Here is a 21,215-nt window from a genome sequence, read left to right as displayed (position 1 = left end):
ATTAGATACACAGCTCAGCAGAGGGTATCACGTGACAGGATTAGATACACAGCTCAGCAGAGGGTATCACGTGACAGGATTAGATACACAGCTCAGCAGAGGGTATCACGTGACAGGATTAGATACACAGCTCAGCAGAGGGTATCACGTGACAGGATTAGATACACAGCTCAGGAGACGGTATCACGTGACAGGATTAGATACACAGCTCAGCAGACGGTATCACTCATTACAGGATTAGATACACAGTTCAGCAGACAGTACAAGTACAACACATGATAGGATTTAGATACAGCAGCTCAGGAAACTATCTCACAATAGGATTAGATACAGCAATTCAGCAGACAGTATCACACATGACGGGATTAGATACAGCAGCTCAGAACATGGCCTCACACAGGACGTTTAGCTAAGCCTATATAAACGGAGATATTTACTATAAGTAGGGCACGCGCTAGCGTCACACTGTCATTTGTCATAAGAGGCGCTAAGGGGCTTTACTAACCAATCAGCACGAATGATACAAATGCTGCCTCACGTAAGTAATGAGCTGTCTCAGGTCATTGGTCGGGCTAAGATCCAATCACTATCACGTAGCAAACCGGATGCCGGGTTTTGTTGTCATGGAGATTCTAGACGCGGCCGTTTGAAAATCGTTTCTGTGGGAGAAGAAAGATGGCGCCGCCTGTCCAGAGTAGTGTGAGGAGAACTGAAGACCCCGAGCCCGTCAGGCTGAAACCCAGCAGACTGGTGGTGAATCAGGCGGTGCTTGCGGAGAGGAACCCCGGGAGAGTCGCGGCTGTAGGGGCCTGGATAGAGTCGGGAGACCTGGGAGCTGAAGGCCGTGCATGGGTGAGTGGTGGGCACTGCAGGCTGGTGCTGGGGTTGGGGTCTCCTGCTGGGTATCAGCCCTCACTGTGGGACCTTTATTATTTAGTCACAGTCAGTGGCTGTGGGGAAACTCTACCCAGAGATTCTATATGTGATACTGGGTGCCCCAGAATGGTCCTTGAGGTTGAGGGGCTTCAAGGTAACGATCAGACATGTCAGCAGCCTGCTCCTGTGACACCTGTCTGATCTACTGACCAGTGAGGCCAGGGCTCATGGGGCAGCGTCCCAGCAGTGGTGAGGAGGGTACCTATGAATCTGTATGGCACACTATTTGTGGCTGACCTATCGACATTGGGGAGGTTGAGTAATTACAAAAACTCCTGCCCAGTCTTATAGCAAACACCCTGGGCTCAGCCAATCACTGTCTGCAAATCAGCCTCTAGGAGCAACGGGGGCGTTGCCATTACACCTAGAGGCTCTGCTCTCTCTGCAACTGCTCTGCCTTCTCCACTTTGACAGGGCCAGAGGTTATGATGTTTTCACTGCCTGGCCCTGTCACTCAAAGTACAGAGAGAGCTTAGTCTCTAGGTGTAACGGCAACGCCCACGTTGCTCCTAGAGGCTCATTTACATATATTAAAACGTAATTTTTCTCAGCAATGCGGACACATATATGAACATCAGTAAAAATCACAGTTCTGATCAATAAGGAGATCAGTAATCCAAGTCAGTCACTAGTGTAAACAAGTTATATCTATTCACAGTTGGGTAATTGTATGAAAAAGTATCACTGAACAAACTAATTACCCTGAAAACATAACTTTTACTGGTAATAACTAAAAATATATTCCCACATCAAAATATTATATATATATATATATATATATATATATTGTAAAGGGTAAAGGAGGCAATTAACACAATATGGGGATATGTGACAATAGGCATAAATTATTTCCACAAATGTGGTTACTCCCAATACTTTGGATCTCAGTACCGGAGGGATTGTAGACCTGTGATGGAAGGATTATATTCACCAGGTCACTTTATGGAAGTACTTGAGCATCGGATGCTGCAGCGTTGTCTGACAGATCTTTGACTCAGGGGAAGAACAGACAATAAGTTCAAATCCACTTATAGGCAAGTGGGATACTATCCCTATAAATGTGTACTGTCCCTGCCTAAAAGCGGAGTAATCGCCCCCAAAGAGGCTCTCCAAAAGATCCCATATATACTGCTGCCTATAGATTAGAAAAGATCTCCCCATGTAATGTGATGTCTCCAAATTACAAAGCGCCCTGATGTGTTTCCCCTATATAATAAATCGGTTCATCAGGGAACCATTTCTGTAAAGGTGCACAGTGGAACTGAGATAAAGATAGCCAGTGGATGTACTGACCTGCGGCCTATTCACAGAGCCCCTTCACCAGTGTAAAACATAACCTTTAAAGGGGTTATCCAATGTCTCTAACAGCCCCCCCATGTGCCGGGCCCCTCACAGGTAATATACTTACCCCACTCCCTGTGCCGCTCCTGGTCCCTGCACCGCCTCTGCTGCTTCTCCCTGCACATGGATGAAAACATCCAATGTCAAGGGGGTGCAGCCAATGGCAGGCAGGGACGGGGACGAGCCTCCCTAGCGTCACCCACGTTGCTAGGGAGGCTCGTCCCCGCCTGCCATTGGCTACTCCCCCCGACACCGGATGTTTTCATCAGTTTTTTTACTAACTATTAGCCCCCTTCGGGGCTAGAACCCTTGTCCTATTCACCCTATTAGAGCCCTATTAGAGTGAATAGGACTTTACATTCTCCCTGTTGCCCTGGGCTCTGTGCACACAGCAGCAGGGAGGTTACCATGGCAGCCAGGGCTTCAATAGCGTCCTGGCTGCCATGGTAACCGATCGGAGCCCCAGGATTACACTGCTGGGGCTCCGATCAGAAGCAGCCACTGCATCACCAATAAGGAGGAGGAGACCCTGTGGCCACTGCCACCAATGACTATTACTGGGGGGCTTGGGTGGAGGGGGGGTCACTGCACCACCACTGAAGAGAACTTGCCCATTAATTCAAATACAGGAGGTGGGTGCTGGCTGCAGAATTATATAGCTGCACCCGACCTCTGAGTGGTAGCTGCGATCCACGGCAGTTAACCCCTCAGGTGAGGCAGGGGTTAACTGCCGCAGATCTCAGCTACTTGTCATAGAGGTCGGGTGCAGCTCTATGATTCTGCAGCCAGCTCCCGCCTCATGTTGAATTTGAATGAATGAGTCAGTTAACATCATTGGTGGCGCAGTGGCCACAGCCCCTCCCCTCCTCTTCTCCTCTCTCCTCTCATTGGAGGCAGCGGCACAGGGAGGAGGGAGACACTGCTTCCTTCTCCCCTGTGCTGCTGAGGGAACATGGATCACGCTGACAGCAGCGCGATCCATGTTCGCGATTCGTAATCGGCATATTGACAAGGTTAGATGCCGATACTGATAACTTTGAAAATCCTGAATATCGGCCGATAATATCGGTAAAACCGATAATCGGTTGATCCCTAGTTTGTACGTAATTGCTGGAAAGTCAGGAAGCATTTCTGAAATATCTGGATCTGTTTTCAGAAGTGACCAGTATTTACCGAGTAGATTTCTCACTTCCTGTGCCGAGGAATCATAAGTTCCAATAATACGAATAGTTTTTTCCTCCTGTTTGCTGCTTTTGAGGGTTAACAATGTAGTTCTGTCACACCTCCGTGCGGACTCCCGTACCTTTATTAATTTCTTGGGATATCCTCTTTCCTGAAATCTATAATATTGAGTAATGTCTTCTCTTTCCAAGTCCTCATCCCTGGTACAGTTCCCCCGTATTCTGAGGACCTGTCCCTTAGGGATCCCCTTCTTTAAAGGAGTAGGATGAAAACTGTTAGTAGAGGTCTCTTTACGATGTAGGGATGCAGAGGTCGCACTCCTTTTTTTCCAGAAGAGTAAAAATACTCCTGACCATTTTTGAGGAGTATTTTTACCCGAGGAGGAGTACAAAAGTTATTGTAATTAAAATACCTAATACATAACCTGCACTCGCTGACATCTGCGTTTGGAGCCTCTGCTGCAGATTCTGTTGAAAGACCAGACAAAAAAGCCTCACAGGTGAAAGTTCATTTATTTCAGTAATGCAACTTAATATGTGAAACTAACACATGAGACTCATTACAGGCAAAGCGAGATATTTCAAGCCTTTATTTGTTATAATTTGGATGATTATGGCTTACAGCTTATGAAACCCCAAAGTCACAATCTCAGGTCCCCTTTGCTCAGGGGGTATGGATTAATTAGATGACTAGAGTGTGACACTTTGAGCCTAGAATATTGAACCTTTTCACAAAATTCAAATTTTAAGCTGCATTAATGTAATTTCTTTAAATTTGCATTACTGAAATAAATTAACTTTTTCACGATATTATAATTTTCCGAGTTTCACCTGTATATGCAGCTCTTTTTTTGTCTGGTAAAAAGACAGGATCCCGAACGGAAACTGAATGGATCCCATCATAGTCGGTGGAGTCTGTTCATCTTCTTCCCTGTGTAGTGACAGTAGGAGGAGGTAGCAGGGTCACCAGTGGGGTGACAGGAGGAGGAGGAGGGAACAGGGTCACCAGTGGGGTGACAGGAGGAGGAGGAGGGAACAGGGTCACCAGTGGGGTGACAGTAGGAGGAGGGAGCAGGGTCACCAGTGGGGTGACAGGAGGAGGAGGGAGCAGGGTCACCAGTGCGGTGACAGGAGGAGGAGGGAGCAGGGTCACCAGTGGGGTGACAGGAGGAGGAGGGAGCAGGGTCACCAGTGGGGTGACAGGAGGAGGAGGGAGCAGGGTCACCAGGGGGGAGCAGGGTCACTAGTGGGGTGACAGGAGGAGAGGGGGGAGCAGGGTCACTAGTGGGGTGAGAGGGGGGAGCAGGGTCACTAGTGGGGTGACAGAAAGAAGAGGGAGCAGGGTCACTAGTGGGGTGACAGGAGGAGGGGGGAGCAGGGTCACTAGTGGGGTGACAGGAGGAGGGGGGAGCAGGGTCTCTAGTGGGGGGACAGGATGAGGGGGGGAGCAGGGTCACTAGTGGGGGGAGCAGGGTCACTAGTGGGGTGACAGGAGGAGAGTGGGGAGCAGGGTCACTAGTGGGGGGAGCAGGGTCACTAGTGGGGTGACAGGAGGAGAGGGGGGAGCAGGGTCACTAGTGGGGTGACAGGAGGAAAGGGGGAGCGGGGTCACTAGTGGGGGGACCGGAGGAGGGGGGAGCAGGGTCACTAGTGAGGTGACGGGAGGAAGGGGGAACAGGTTTACTAGTGGGGAGGAGCAGGGTTACTAGCGGGGGGAAGGTTTACTAGTGGGGTGACAGGAGGAGGTGCAGAGAACTGGGAAACTGGACGGAACCATGATTGGGGTAGGGGGGAATCACTTACTTGAAGACTGACAGGGGGGGCTTTTCACTGCCACAACATGGCCGGGGGAAGGGGGTGTCACAGGCCCGGGGGCAGCTCTTCTCTCAGACCAGTCACATGAGTCCGCGGCTCCTTAGCTTTTCAGCGGCCCTGTCATGTTTCCCAAGGTCCTCGGGCAGCGCGCCCCGCTCCTCTTACTACAGCCACCCCCGGGAGCCGGCCCCTCCTCCTTCCGGCTTCCCCTGCCTGACCTGACCTATATCACCTATATATTGTTTGCACTTTAATATCACACTGTTCCCCCCCTTATCTGATGATTTAATAACTAGATCCTTTCTCTCACTCAGATTCTTTAAGGCCGGCTATCTCATTAGTAGATGGGAGTTATTCGCACATTGATCTCGATGTTCCAAGTCCCTGATAACAGTGTTAAAAAATAGATCAATCAGGGACATATAGGGCTATTAGGAGGCTCCTGATACGGGATCGCTCCTATTGGGGCGGCCATTCCATTTTTGTAGGCAGGGACATTTTGGGTTATTTTTAATATTATAATTAAAGATTACGTTTTACCCTGGTGAACTTTTAATACAGGAGGCAGGTGCTGGCAGCAGAATCACATAGCCAGCACCCTGCCTCTGACAGGGAGCTGCGACACCTGAGGGGTTAACTGCCGCTGATCTGCTGCCGGTACCTGCCTCCTGTATTAAAGGTTAATTATTATTGGTGGCGCAGTGCGCTGGCCCCCCTCAACCCCCCAGTATTAAAATTATTGGTGGCAGTGGCTACAGGGTCCTCTCCTCCTTATTGGTGGCAGTGGCAGCTTCTGATCGGAGCCCCAGCAGTGTAATCCTGGGGCTCCGATCAGTTACCATGGCAGCCAGGACGCTACTGAAGCCCTGGCTGCCATGGTAACATCCCTGATGCTGTGTGCACAGAGCCCAGGGCAGCAGGAACAGTGTGAAGTCCTATTAACCCTGATAGAGCTCTATCAGGGTGAATAGGACTAGGGATGAAAAAAATCCCAGGTTCTAGCCCCTAAGGGGGAAAATAGTTATTAAATAAAATAAAAATATGAAGTATAAATCGCCCCCTTTCTCAATTTTATATATAAACAATAAATAAATAAATAAACATATTACATATCTGCACATCCGAAAAGTCCAAACTATTAAAATCTAAAAAAAATCTATGCGGTGAACGCCGGAACAGAAAAAAATGAAATAAAATAAAAACTGCGCGTTTCGCCATTTTTTAAAATGCACGTGGCTTTTTTGGTGTTTTATTTTTTCCCGCGTGGTATTGAATGGTATCGAGTATCGCAATACTTTTTTTTTATGGTATCGAACTCTAATAAAAAATGTGGTATTGCAACAACTCTATCTTGAACACCATTGAAAGTCAATGGAGGATGGATCAGTTTTCTACTGTGCCAGATTGTGTCAGTGAAAACTGATCCGTCCCCATTGACTTACATTGTGTGCCAGGACGGATCCGTTTGGCTCAGTTTCGTCAGACGGACACCAAAACTCGCATTTTGGTGTCCGCCTCCAAAGTGGAATGGAGACGGAACTGATGCAAACTGCATTCTGAGCGGATCCTTTTCCATTCAGAATGCATTAGAATGCAAACTGATCCGTTTTGGACCGCTTGTGAGGGCCCTGAACGGATCTCACAAACGGAAAGCCAAAACGCCAGTGTGAAAGTAGACTAAGCGCTCTGTTTAGTTGCTCCAACCCCCCTGATGAGGCCACAGCTAGCGGTGAAACATGTTGGGGGAGCACTAGTTTAGTTTTTAACACAAGGGCATCAGTGTTAGTTTTCGTACCGCAGACGTCTCGCTGCAAAGAAAAGTATTAACAGACAGTTACCGATTTGTAACGAGAGGAAAGAGAAATTGATATAGTGTTATTAGTGAATAATAGCAAATGTTGCTATATGTCTTCAAGTGTGGCGGAAGAGATACAACATTTATAGAAGTGGTAACCACATAGCAGTCTATATCTATGGTTGGTAATTAAATCACTGCTTGAAAAAGGTTCCATGGAGTGAACCGAAACATCGCGCCTTATTGGTGAATAAAGCACATGTCACTTTATGGAAGTGCCGCGATACTCGTATTTTTATGGTTGGTAATTAGACTAGGACTAAAGAAGGAGAGTGTCTACAGTGCTTCAATCTGTGGGAAGTACAGTCGTGGCCAAAATTACATAAATATTGGAAATTGGAAAAGTTGCTGCTTAGGTTTTTATAATAGCAATTTGCATATACTCCAGAATGTTATGAAGAGTGATCAGATGAATTGCATAGTCCTTCTTTGCCATGAAAATGAACTTAATCCCCAAAAAAAACTTTCCACTGCATTTCATTGCTGTCATTAAAGGAACTGCTGAGATCATTTCAGTAATCGTCTTGTTAACTCAGGTGAGAATGTTGACTAGCACAAGGCTGGAGATCATTATGTCAGGCTGATTGGGTTAAAATGGCAGACTTGACCTGTTAAAAGGAGGGCGATGCTTGAAATCATTGTTCTTCCATTGTTAACCATGGTGACCTGCAAAGAAACGCGTGCAGCCATCATTGCGTTGCATAAAAACGGGGATATTGTGGCTACTAAGATTGCACCTCAATCAACAATTTATAGGATCACCAAGAACTTCAAGGAAAGAGGTTCAATTCTTGTTAAGAAGGCTTCTGGGCGTCCAAGAAAGTCCAGCAAGCGCCAGGATCGTCTCCTAAAGAGGATTCAGCTGCGGGATCGGAGTGCCACTGGTGCAGAGCTTGCTCAGGAATGGCAGCAGGCAGGTGTGAGCGCATCTGCACGCACAGTGAGGCGAAGACTTTTGGAAGATGGCCTGGTGTCAAGAAGGGCAGCAAAGAAGCCACTTCTCTCCAAAAAAAACATCAGGGACAGATTGATCTTCTGCAGAAAGTATGGTGAATGGACTTCTGAGGACTGGGGCAAAGTCATATTCTCCGATGAAGCCTCTTTCCACTTGTTTGGGGCATCTGGAAAAAGGCTTGTCCGGAGAAGAAAAGGTGAGCGCTACCATCAGTCCTGTGTCATGCCAACAGTAAAGCATCCTGAGACCATTCATGTGTGGGGTTGCTTCTCATCCAAGGGAGTGGGCTCACTCACAATTTTGCCCCAAAACACAGCCATGAATAAAGAATGGTACCAAAACACCCTCCAACAGCAACTTCTTCCAACAATCCAACAACAGTTTGGTGAAGAACAATGCATTTTCCAGCACGATGGAGCACCGTGCCATAAGGCAAAAGTGATAACTAAGTGGCTTGGGGACCAAAACGTTGACATTTTGGGTCCATGGCCTGGAAACTCCCCAGATCTTAATCCCATTGAGAACTTGTGGTCAATCCTCAAGAGGCGGGTGGACAAACAAAAACCCACTAATTCTGACAAACTCCAAGAAGTGATTATGAAAGAATGGGTTGCTATCAGTCAGGAATTGGCCCAGAAGTTGATTGAGAGCATGCCCAGTGGAATTGCAGAGGTCCTGAAAAAGAAGGGCCAACACTGCAAATACTGAGTCTTTGCATAAATGTCATGTAATTGTCGATAAAAGCCTTTGAAACGTATAAAGTGCGTGTAATTAGATTTCACTACATCACAGAAACAACTGAAACAAAGATCTAAAAGCAGTTTAGCAGCAAACTTTGTGAAAACGAATATTTTTGTCATTCTCAAAACTTTTGGCCTCGACTGTAGATACAGCCACTGATTGATGGGACAATCATATAAGCGTTTATATCCCCACATGATAAATAGACTGCATGTTGACTAATATATAGAAAGAACAAGAGTGCAGATAGTGTGGAAATAACACATCCCCTCTACCCACAATAGAAAATATACTAAAAATAGAAACTAAATAACCCTTCTCCCCTGCTCTCACGAGATGAGAATAAAAGGAAACACTGCCGCTCTTTGATGTTTTTATTGAATATTTTCATTTAACCAGAATGATCAGTATACAAAGATCAGTGCGAAAGTACACATAAGTCATAATACATTACATTAGCATACAAAAATGTTATACATGAGTATGCAGAGGCAAGGCACTACAGTGTACTCCAGGTTATTACATTGTATAGAGCTGCTTAGTACACCTTTAATACAGCTGAATTGTAAATATCTGGTAAAGTAGAGAAACATAGAAATGACAAAAAACGAAAACGACAAGAGAAAGAAAGAAAGAAAGAAAGAAAGAAAGAAAGAAAGAAAGAAAGAAAGAAAGAAAAAGGCAGAGAATTATGCAAAGATCACGGCATTATAATGTGCATCTCTCGCAACAGCGAGCGTGATCAGTTGGTCGTATCTAAATAGCCTACTTAGTTAAACAAGGCTCTTTGAGTGGGCCTAATTAAATAGGACTAGTATTTTTTATATTAACCGCCAGGGGGTAGATTGGCCCATTGTGCCCACTCCCTTTCAAAACTATGCAGTGTGAAACCCTTGTGCGCCATCATCCTTTCATATGATCTAGTGGTATCAACAGATCTTAAAATTTCCTGCACATTTGGAAATACTGAGCTTTTCCAATACCTGGTTATGGCCAGTTTTGTAGCTAAAAACAGATGCATAGAGATGGTCCTGAATTTATAAGGGATTTCTGTAATATCAATAAAGAGCAAAGCTAGGGCTGGATCTTTTATTAGCACACGACCCAATATCCCACTGACCAGTTGAAAGATGCTAGACCACAAATCTTGTAGCAAGGGGCAACCCCAAAGTATATGTAATAGGGACCCTTTACCTCCACATCCCCTCCAGCACAGCAGCCCAGAACCCGGATAAATGCGACTCAGTCTCAGGGGGGTGAAGTACCATCTCAGTAGAGTTTTGGAATAAGTTTCAAGATGTGACACACATTTCAGTCTTTTAGTCACGTAATCAATAGCTGTGGACCACTGCGCTGAGGGGATATTGCGTCCCAATTCCAATTCCCACGAAACAATAGGGGCGGTTTTTGCAAAGGAGTTTTTACTGCCTAAAAACGAGTAAAGAGGGTGTATTCCTTTCCATTTGGATTGTGTCAGGGCCCATTGGTTTAGGAGTTCCATGTGCACATTCACCGTGAGTATAGGGTTAGAGGTCAGAAAATGACGGATCCTCAAATATTTATAAAAATCCCTTTTATGTATATTGAAGCGGGTTTGCAAGTTTTCAAAGGAGTTCAGACTTGTTTGGTGAAGCAAATCTGCAACCGTTGCTGCGCCTCCATCCCTCCACCCCTCTAGAGAAAGGTCAGGGATGAGGCATTGCAATGTCTCTATTGGGGTGAATTTTGCTATGGATGCAGATATTCCATTACCTCCCCCATGGTACAGTTTCCAAGCTTTTAAAGAGGTAGAAATTAGATACGGGAGGGGTTGAGCCAATGATTCCTTAAAGAGGGAAGCCATCATTATTGCCTTCAAATTGTGGATTGGGGCAATTGTCCGTTCAATATGGACCCAATGTTTGGGATTATCATCAGTCCACCATTCTTTAAGTTGGTGCACCCTAGTGGCTAGATAGTAATCATAAATATTAGGGAGATTTAATCCACCCACTTTTTTAAATTTGGACATAATAGTCCTAGCAATGCGAGGGGGGCCTTTCTTCCAAGTGAACCTATTAAGAAGTTTATTAACAGCATTGAAAAAGGAAGTGGGTAATTCCATTGGGAGGATCGTGAACAAATAAAGCAGTTTAGGGAGCACATGCTGCTGGAAGGCTGCCAGTCTACCTAGCCACGATATCTCCATTTTTGCTATGTTTTCTAGTTCCTTTTGAAGGTCTAGGAGAAATGGAGGAAAATTTGCGTCTTACAATTTTTGAATTGTGGGGGTAAGTTGAACCCCAAGGTATTGGACCCCTGTGGTTTGCCAGTCCCAGGGATAAAGCTTTTTTAGATCCTCTAAAACCTGGTTGGGGACAAAAAGTGGGAGAGCTTGAGATTTACTTTCGTTAAGTTTGTAAAATGATAGGGAGCCATATGTGTGGATAATCTTCCTAACTTCGTGTAATGACCGGACAGGGTTAGTTAGGGAGAGGATGATGTCGTCCGCATATAAAGAGAGAATATGTTGCCTATCACCAATCTTAATCCCTGAGACTCTGTCTGCCTGCCTGACAGCCTGCGCTAGTGGCTCTAGGGATAGTATGAATATTAAAGGGGAAAGGGGGCATCCCTGTCTAGTGCCGTTTGAGAGATTGAAGGGATCTGACAGAACACCATTGGTCAAGACTCGAGCAGCAGGGCCTCTGTACAGTGCTTCTATAGCTCTAATGATAGTAGCAGGAAACCCCATTTTTTGGAGTACCGAGAAGGCAAACGACCAATTTACCCGGTCGAATGCCTTCTCAGCATCCAGGGTAAGGAACACTGAAGGCAGTCTTAGCCTATTGACCCTATCCAGTAGGTTGAGCACTCTCCTGGAGTTATCCGTGATCTGCCTGCCCAAGACGAAATCCCACTTGGTCGGAAGCTACCAAGGCTGGAATGATCGCCGCCAATCTATTTGCCAAAAGTTTGGCATAGATCTTTAGGTCAGTATTGAGAAGGGAGATAGGCCGGAAGTTTTGGGGGGTAGTTGGTTCTTTGCCGGGTTTTGGTAAGGTGACAATAGTAGCTTCCAACATCTCCTTAGGCATATGCCCATCAGTCATGATCCTCGTTAGGGACGAGTGGAGATGAGGGCTTAGAATCTCAGAGAAGAGCTTGTAATAGGAATTGGACAGGCCGTCCGGTCCAGGGCTCTTGTTATGGGGCAGCTTTTTAATAATACCTAATATTTCATCTAATGTGATGGGCTGGCATAGCCTCGCTTTGTGTTCTTCGGACATGGAGGGTAGTGAAAGGGAGTTGAGAAAATTGCTAATGTCATGGTCAGAAGGTTGGACCACCTCTCCACAGTCCGCTAAATTATATAACTTTGAGTAGAAGGACATGAACCTATTTGCAATTTTTTTGGGGTCGTAAATTTTGTGGGTGTTAGAGGAGTCCCAGAGAAAAGCGATCCGGGAGTTCTGGGTTCTATGTTTAATTCTGTTAGCCAATAATTTTCCTGCTTTATTTGCTTTGGAATAGTACATGGCCTTGGCTTTTTTCAAAGATAACTCGTACCTGTGCAGCATGTGCTCCCCTAGCCGCGCCCTGAGGGAGCGAAGCTCTTCTGAATAAAGAAGGGCAGGAGACGCTTTATTCAGGATTTCTAATGCTCGGATTTTGTTCAGCAAGTATGTGGTGAGGTGCTCTCTCTTCTTTTTGGCCTTATGTCCTAGCTTTATGAAAATGCCCCTGATGTAGGCTTTGTGTGCTGTCCAGACAATAGATGGGTTATTTACTGTATTCACATTGTTCAGGAAGTATTCAGTCAACGCATCTTTTACCTCCCATTGACACTCTAAAGCTACTTTCACACCTGCGTTAGGTGCGGATCCGTCTGGTATCTGCACAGACGGATCCGCACCTATAATGCAAATGCTTAGATCCGTTTAGAACGGATCCGTTTGCATTACCATGAACAAAAAAAAAAAAAAATTTTGTCTGCTAATAAATATTCATTAACTCTCCATGTCGGGTTCGGAGGGCGATTTGTACAACTCTGAAACCTTTACCGAAACTGGTGCATGATCGGACCAAGATATTGTACCTATTTCAGAGCTTGTGATAGCCGAGAGGGAAGCTCTATCCACCAACACAAGATCTATGCGAGAATAGGTGTGATGAGAGGGGGAGAAATAGGTATAGTCCCGTTCCATGACATGGTGTAATCGCCAGATATCATATAGGGACATTTTGGAGAGGAGACTCATCAATGAGAGGGGATTCCGTCTCACGGAGGAGGAGGAGTCTATGGATGCATCTGGGACCATGTTAAAGTCTCCGCAGATGAGGACTCTACCTTGTTGAACAGATTGAACTTTATTGAAAAGGTTTTGTAGGAAACGTTGGGAATGCGCATTGGGTGCATATAGCCCTACCAAGGTATAAAGGACATTGTTTAGGTAACAGATGTGTATAATATATCGCCCTCCAGAGTCTACAATGGAGGATCCCGCAGTGTGAGTTACAGTATTCTTGATTGCCAACAACACTCTTCGTTTCTTCTTGGTACAATGAGCCTGGAGGACTACGGGGAAACATCTATGTTTGATGCGATCAGCATCCGCCGCAATTATATGCGTCTCCTGAGCACAGAAGATATCACACTGTAGGGAGAGGGCCTCCCTCCACATCCGATTGCGTTTGTAAGGGCTATTTAGCCCCCTAACGTTTAAAGAACTAAGCTTCAGTACCATTATAGAACTGTATTGCTATAAACGCAAGATGTGCTTTGAAGCAGAGGGAGGCGCCGTCCCAACAGCGATAGATACACATAAAATAAGCATAATGATAGATAATGCTCTGCCAAAAATTCGTAGAGAACCAAAACTGAATAATAAAAAGAATCATAAACAGTGACTGCGTCACAACAAACATTGCCCTATAGGTAGGACAAGATGGGGAGGAAGGGGTAAGTAAGGCACAAGTTTGCGCCTCAGCAACTGGTAGGGGAAAAGTCCTGCCAAATGCCATAAAGGAGAATAATAGGACTACTGCTCCATGGAGGTAATGACGGATATGTCCCCTTTAGTACGCTTTCTTTCGTCGCCTGTTTTCCACCAATTGCCATTCTCCAGATGTATGATGGCGTCTAGAAGCATCTGGGTTTGGAATGGATTCCACGGTAATGTTCCAAGTTGCAAGAATTGCTTTGCCCTCAGGAACCGAGCGGATCACCACAAAAGAACCTTCTTTGTGAATTAAGAGCTTTACGGGGAAACCCCACCTATAAGCAATTGAGTGCGCTCTCAGGGCTGTTGTAATGGGGGCCAGAGACTTCCGGAGCTGCAATGTCGCTGCTGAGAGGTCCATAAAGATCTTAACCCCTGAATACGGGGCCGGCAGAGTCTCCACTTTCCTTGCAGCTGAAAGAAGTTGTTCCTTAATGTGGAAGAAGTGCACTCTAGCTAGCACATCCCTGGGGACGTCGTCTGGTAGGTGCTTGGGCTTAACAATTCTGTGCGCCCTGTCAATTATAAGGTCGCGCTCAGCACATGTAGGTAAAAGCAGCTTTATCAAATTTTGAATGTAGGCTGTTAGCTCAGATGCAGTAACCTCTTCTGGGACCCCCCGCAATTTGAGGTTGTTCCGGCGGGAACGATCCTCCAGATCTGCGATCTTTGCCTTAAGCTGGATGATCTCTTCAGAGAGGAGCTCATGGGAGTCAATAAGCGTGTTATGGGAGCTAGCAAATTCCCCCATTTTGGTCTCCACATGCTCCATTTTATCTCCCAACTCCTTAACAGTGACTTGAATCGGCATGATCGACTTTGAGATCTGCGCCGTTATGGAGTGGTGAAACGCTAGCAGCATATCTTTCAACAGGGTCCCTGAAGCTGGCTGATCTGTAGTTTGCAGACTCTGCAGCGCCTCATGTATGGAGGGTATACCCGACTGACCCCTGGGGGAAGCTGTGCACTCACCAGGATCACCAGGACCATGGTGTCTTGGTCGTTGCTTGTCCGGGCTGGCTGACGGTGAGGCCTGTGTGCTGGCGCTTCCAGGGAGCGCGGGAAGGCATTCTTCTGCCATCCGCTGAGGTTTGTACGAAGTCCCTGCAGGGGGGGATTCCGCTATAGACGCGTTGGAAGGAGACTTGTTTTGTGAGAGGCCGGCAGGTGAGCGCGAGCCTGCTGATGAGAGAGGGCTGGACGCCGGCGTGTTCCGTGCGCCATCTCCTCCGGCGCCATCTTGGGTCTTCTCATGGGTAAAAAAAAAGTCCAGTTTCCCTTGTTGCTTTAAGCTTTTTCTGCCTCTAGTCATCATGGAGGCATGTAGGAAGCTGAGAGGGATAATTGATGTCAATTTGGTGGAAGTTTATGGGGATTAGCAGGTCTGAGACGCTTTAGTGGAGCAGGAGCTCAGATTCAGGCTTCCATCCCACTCGGCTGCTTGGCCACGCCCCCCTCTTTGATGTTTTTAATATCACATAAGGCTTTGCTAATCACAAGCGGAAAGTATTGTCCCAATTTTGGACACTTTTAAAGCATAAATAATGGCTAAGTTTTAGAAAAGAGGAAGAGGCCATAAACAGAACTTTATAGTCAAGGCTATTGTTGTGAAACGTATGTTAGTCCTACATCAGATGACTGTACAGACCCTACGATAAAGAATGGAAATCTCTAGAGCAAGCTCTGTGCAGATGCTGAACAAGCAAGAACTGCTGGGAGGTTTTAGCTTTGAAACCTGCAGAATAGTGAACGTGATGAAGATTGAACGGAAGACGGTCTCCATAGAAAGTCTATGAGGCGGTCTTAAGCAGCAAGGAGAGACAGCGCTCAGCCTCTAACTCCTCATTTTAGCGATTTGCCAGGGGTCTCAGCGCTCGGACCCCCAGTGATATGTCACTATGACATGTCAAAAGTTTTTATAAATTGGCAAATGGTCCAAGACTGTGTAGTATTAGATGCAGCCACTAGATGGCAGCAGTTAGATATACTGTGTTATATATAAATCGCTGTGTGTTGAATACACTATGTCCATACTGGCGACCTTCTTTATTAGTGATTTGCAGAACTATTATGATATCCTGTTATGGGAACAGATGGGGTATACTACTTTTTTAGAAGTTTACTTGACCCTGGGGGTTGTCTGAAAACAACCAGTAAGGCTATTTCCACATCCGCTGTGCAGGTGTCTGGCAGAGGAACAGCCTGCAGGAGTTCACCGGATACAGCCGTTCCCCGCTGGAGCCCATTGATTATATTGGGATGCCGCTGGTTTCCAGCATGAATGCCGGGTTTCGGAAGGACAAAAACCAGTGCGCACCGAATATGTGAACTTCGACAGGCTGTTCCTCCGCTAGATACCTCTACTGTATATATGAAAGTAGTCCAATATGATTAACCTTTTTCAAAGCTGGATAAAAAGATTGTAACTTGGGTCTGGTTGATGAGAACTGAACCATTGTGCTTGTGGTCTAATCTCCTGTTTCTCTGGTTTTAGGTCCCCGCTCAGCAAATTGAAGAACAGCTAATTCAGTATCAGAAGGAAAAGGAGCAGAAGCTGGTTCGCTTTCAAGAGGAGGTGAAGCGTAGGGTTAATCAGCATGCCAAGCAGTGCAAGAGGCATGAGATCCAGAAATCCTATGATGCGGTAATAGTCTTGTCCTACTTATATGAATATCGATAGGAGATGAGGAGTCGGATGAAGGCACATGACCAAGTACCGTGCAATAATCAAGAAGACGTATGTTCCGGCCTACAGTTATCTTTTGTCTGTGACCAGTACAACAGGCATTGATCTTGTAGGTTTACTGGGCCACAGGGGTACTGCATCCATTGTTATGTCACATGATCCTTGTCGTCCAATGGCTGCTGCAGAATTTGACACTATTATAGATGAAATACCAGAGAGGCCTAAAGGGATTGGATGACATGGTCCTGTGAGGTTATATCATTAGGAACTCTATGGGGTATATTTGCAGCCAAGTGGTGAACCCGTATTCCTTTACCATGCTGGATGATTATTGGAAGTCCATTTGTCATATTATATTAATTGATTTATGTTCTGATCTTGTGCTGTTTAGGTCACAAGAGATGGGATCATCATCAAACAGTCTTCTGATGCCGCCATGCGCTTTACACCAAAGAGGTACACCTGCACTTACCGCAATAAACAAGTCGCCATCTGCAGCCCTCGCAAACACTGGGTATCAGCGCAGAAGATTAGTGATGACTCTGAGGAGGATCTGGAGGAAGGAGATGAAAACGGAAATAAGTTATTCTCACAGCATGCTAATGCGGTAAGTGCCTTCCGTGACAGTGCGCTGTATGTCACTGGTGAGGGAGCAGCCATAGGTATATGCTTAGTGGAGTAACATACCGTATATCTCTGCCACATCCTGCCTGATGCATACGGGGTCCAGTTCACTCTTCTTTTTTTTTTTTTTTTTTTTATCTTTTCTTCCAAACAGCTGATTGGTGGGGGTTCCGGGTGTCAGACCTCCACCGATCTGATATTGGTGACCAATCCTGAAGATAGGCTATCCATATCCTAGCAGTTCACAAACCCTTTAATTCCTCCAAATCCTGAGGATGATAATTACATAACATAATACAGTAAGAGCTGACTGTAGATGCAGTGACCCCCACATCAGTAAAATCGGAGGTGGAACCTCTGTGGTCAGAGCAGATTTTTAATTTTATTTAGTATATTTTTTTTCCGTAGCATGGGAAATCAAATAATTTTCTAATATATTGTCATTAACCCTGTCTTGATGCATCCATGGGCTAACTCAATAGGACCAAACATGTGTCTAAACATATGTCAGTCATGTGGCTTCTGCTCCTCTGTGAACAACAGGGTTACACTGCATACTGGGTCATGTGCAGGGTCAACACGTATACCATAACTAAATAGGACTAATATTTATATATATATATAAATATTACAGTGAATTTCCTGGTGCCAGAGTCCCTTTAATTACATGTATCTGCATTACAATACATACTATGAATTACACCTTCATTAGGTACAAGTCTCCATCCTCACTATGTTTTTATATGAACTTTTGGGCTATGGATAATTGTCTATTTAATAAAGTCTTTGCTATGTATCATGACCTGTGAGATTTCTTATCCAAAGGAATATATAGACTAATAAAGTTACTTGCATTTTTAAAATCTCTGCATGCTGTCAGTAAATGGAAATATTGTTATTACGAGTGTAAGTAATCATTGGCGAGACGTACAGGATATACAGTAGCACAAATCCCATGTCATGAAAATAATCACTTTTATCTGATGTGTTTATCTGAGACGCTCGGCCGGGGAAGTAGTACTAGGGCAGAATGTGATAATCGCTTCTGGCTGAAAACTGTTATGAAATTTTGGTGCTGGGTAGATGGGCACAGATGTGTTTTGATCAAAATATATTGGCTAAGGGTCTCATATTTTATCATACCTGAGTGAGAGCTTAGTTCATGCAACTATTGTGTTAGTGCATTATTTTCCGTGATTTTATTTTTTTGCCTGAGGCAACAGCGCTCTGATTACGTCACTGGGCTCGGCGAATGTCCAGTGACACTATTGAGGCTGTTGCCCTCAGGACCAGGAGTATCGTACAGTTGCAGGCACTCAGCGATACTGCGGCTGCGCGGGATTTCGGAGGCCAAGAGAGGAGGATGCAAGGATGGTGGGGTGAATAAATTACATGACGTAGTGGAGGGGGAGGCGCCGTTCGGCAAGGACGTGGGAGTACATTTATTTCTTAGGAGGCGTGCTGGGCTTGGAAGAAAGGCGGGCTGGGCACTGCAGGGGGGCGTTAGTGGGCACTAGAGGAGAGGAATAACGCCCCTCTGGGCACCTTGAGACTTAATTAGCATATCAGAAAAATTGTTTTTTATCTGAATGAAAAGTTGAATAAAAGAAACGGGACACATGCTGGAATGAAGGTACTTTATTGCACATTGCTATGTTAACAGTTTTATATGCTCAAAATAGGTGACAGATTCCCTTTAACTAAGGCCCCAGTTCCAGCTGAAGAAAAAAAGCCCCTTGGCATGATGCTGCCACCACCATGCTTCACTGTGGGTATGGTGTTCTTTTGGTGATGTGCAGTGTTGTTTTGCGCCAAACATATCTTTTGGAATTATGGCCCAAAAGTTCAACCTTGGTTTCATCAGACCATAACACCTTTTGCCACATGCTTTTGGGAGACTTCAGATGCGTTTTTGTAAAATGTAGCCTGGCTTGGATGTTTTTATTCGTAAGAAAAGGCTTTCGTCTTGCCACTCTACCCCATAGTCCAGACATATGAAGAATACGGGAGATTGTTGTCACATGTACCACACAGCCAGTACTTGCCAGATATTCCTGCAGCTCCTTTAATGTTGCTGTAGGCCTCTTGGTAGCCTCCCAGACCAGTTTTCTTCTCGTCTTTTCATCAATTTTGGAGGGACGTCCAGTTCTTGGTACTTTCTCCACTTGATGATGACTGTCTTCACTGTGTTCCATGGTATATCTAATGCCTTGGAAATTCTTTTGTACCCTTCTCCTGACTGATGCCTTTTAACAATGAGATCCCTCTGATGCTTTGGAAGCTCTCTGTGGACCATGGCTTTTGCTGTGGGATGCGACTAAGAAAATTTCAGGAAAGACCAACTAGAGCAGCTGAACTTTATTTGGGGTTAATAAGAGGCACTTTAAATGATGGCAGGTGTATGCTGACTCCTATTTAACATGATTTTCAATGTGATTGCTTAATTCTGAACACAGCTACATCCCCAGTTATAAGAGGGTGTGCACACTAAGGCTACGTCTACACGACGACATTTGTCGCGTGACAGATGGGGCACAACTACACTGCAACATTTGTAGCACAACATTTTGTTGCACTAATGTCGCGCGACAATTTTTATAATGGCAGTCTATGGTGTCGCACTGCAACATGCTGCGACTGCGACGCAACAGTCGCAGAAAATCCATCTCGAATGGATTTTCTGCGACTGTTGCGTCGCAGCATGTTGCAGTCCGACACCATAGACTGCCATTATAAAAATTGTCGCGCGACATTAGTGCAACAAAATGTCGCGCGACAAATGTCGTCATGTAGACGAATCCTTATGCAACCACATTATTTTAGTTTTTTTTGTTTTCTTCCCTCCACCTAAAAGATTTCAGTTTGTTTTTCAATTGAGTGGTACAGTTTATAGGTCACATTAAAGGTGGAAAAAGTTCTGAAATGATTTATCTTTGTCTAATTTTTTACATCACAGAAACCTGACATTTTAACAGGGGTGTGTAGACTTTTTATATCCACTGTATAATGTTTGCATCTATTGTTTTGGTGCATTATTTTCCATGATTTTTTCCCTATAAGGGTCCGTTCACACGTCCGTAAAATGGGTCCGCACCCGTTCCGCAAAGTGGGTCCGCATCCGTTCCGCAACTTTGCGGAACGGGTGCGGACCCGTTCATTTTCAATGGGGCCTCAAAAGATGCAGACAGCACACTGTGCATATCCTATTTATGTCCGCATCCACGGACAAGAAAAGGCATTTATATTAAAGTGCCGGCCATGTGTGGTCCGCAAAATGCGGAACGCACATGGCTGGTGTCAGTGTTTTGTGGATCCACAATTTGCAGACCGCAAAACAGTTGCGGACATGTGAATGGACCCTAAATGTTGCCATGTACATTCGCATATTCATTATCATATCGTGCAGGATGTTTTGTATCTTTTTCTGTGATTTTTAAAAACTGTTATGAAATGTTTCCATTAACTGACTTTGAACAGAGATCTTGAAAATTGTGATGAATTGAAACGCAAATATACATAGTAACATAGTACATAAGGCCGAAAAAAGACATTTGTCCATCCAGTTCGGCCTGTTATCCTGCAAGTTGATCCAGAGGAAGGCAAAAAACCCCTGTGGGGTAGAAGCCAATTTTCCCCACTTAAGGCCCCTTTCACACGGGTGAGTTTTCCACGCGGGTGCAATGCGTGAGTTGAACGCATTGCACCCGCACTGAATCCATACCCATTCATTTCTATGGGGCTGTGTGCACATGAGCGGTGATTTTCACGCATCACTTGTGCGTTGCTTGAAAATCGCAGCATGCTCTATTTTGTGCGTTTTTCACGCAACGCAGGCCCCATGGAAGTGAATGGGGCTGTGTGAAAATCGCAAGCAAGTGCGGATGCGGTGCGATTTTCACGCACGGTTGCTAGGAGACGATCGGGATGGGGACCCGATCTTTATTATTTTCCCTTATAACGTGGTTATAAGGAAAAATAATAGCATTCTGAAAACAGAATGCATAGTACAATAGGGCTGGAGGAGTTAAAAAACAAAACAAAATAATTTAACTCACCTTAATCCACTTGATCGCGCAGCCCGGCTTTTCTTCTGTCTTCT

General features: G+C 45.3%; 1 protein-coding gene across 1 annotated transcript in view; it reads left to right on the top strand.

The window, feature by feature from the left end:
* Positions 1-670: 670 nt before the first annotated feature.
* The window catches only part of CCDC15 (coiled-coil domain containing 15), a 55,544-nt gene continuing 34,999 nt past the window's right edge, over positions 671-21,215 (top strand). Inside the window, exons 1-3 of the mRNA XM_040431119.1 lie at positions 671-852; positions 16,301-16,450; positions 16,884-17,099. Of these exons, the coding sequence (XP_040287053.1) occupies positions 676-852; positions 16,301-16,450; positions 16,884-17,099 (543 nt within the window). The 5' untranslated portion in view covers positions 671-675. The remainder of the gene's footprint in view (positions 853-16,300; positions 16,451-16,883; positions 17,100-21,215) is intronic.

This window comes from Bufo bufo, chromosome 1 (assembly GCF_905171765.1).
Source record: "Bufo bufo chromosome 1, aBufBuf1.1, whole genome shotgun sequence".
Taxonomy (NCBI): domain Eukaryota; kingdom Metazoa; phylum Chordata; class Amphibia; order Anura; family Bufonidae; genus Bufo; species Bufo bufo.
The sequence above is the reverse complement of the archived record's forward strand: the minus strand, read 5'-3'. Positions and strand labels throughout refer to the sequence as shown.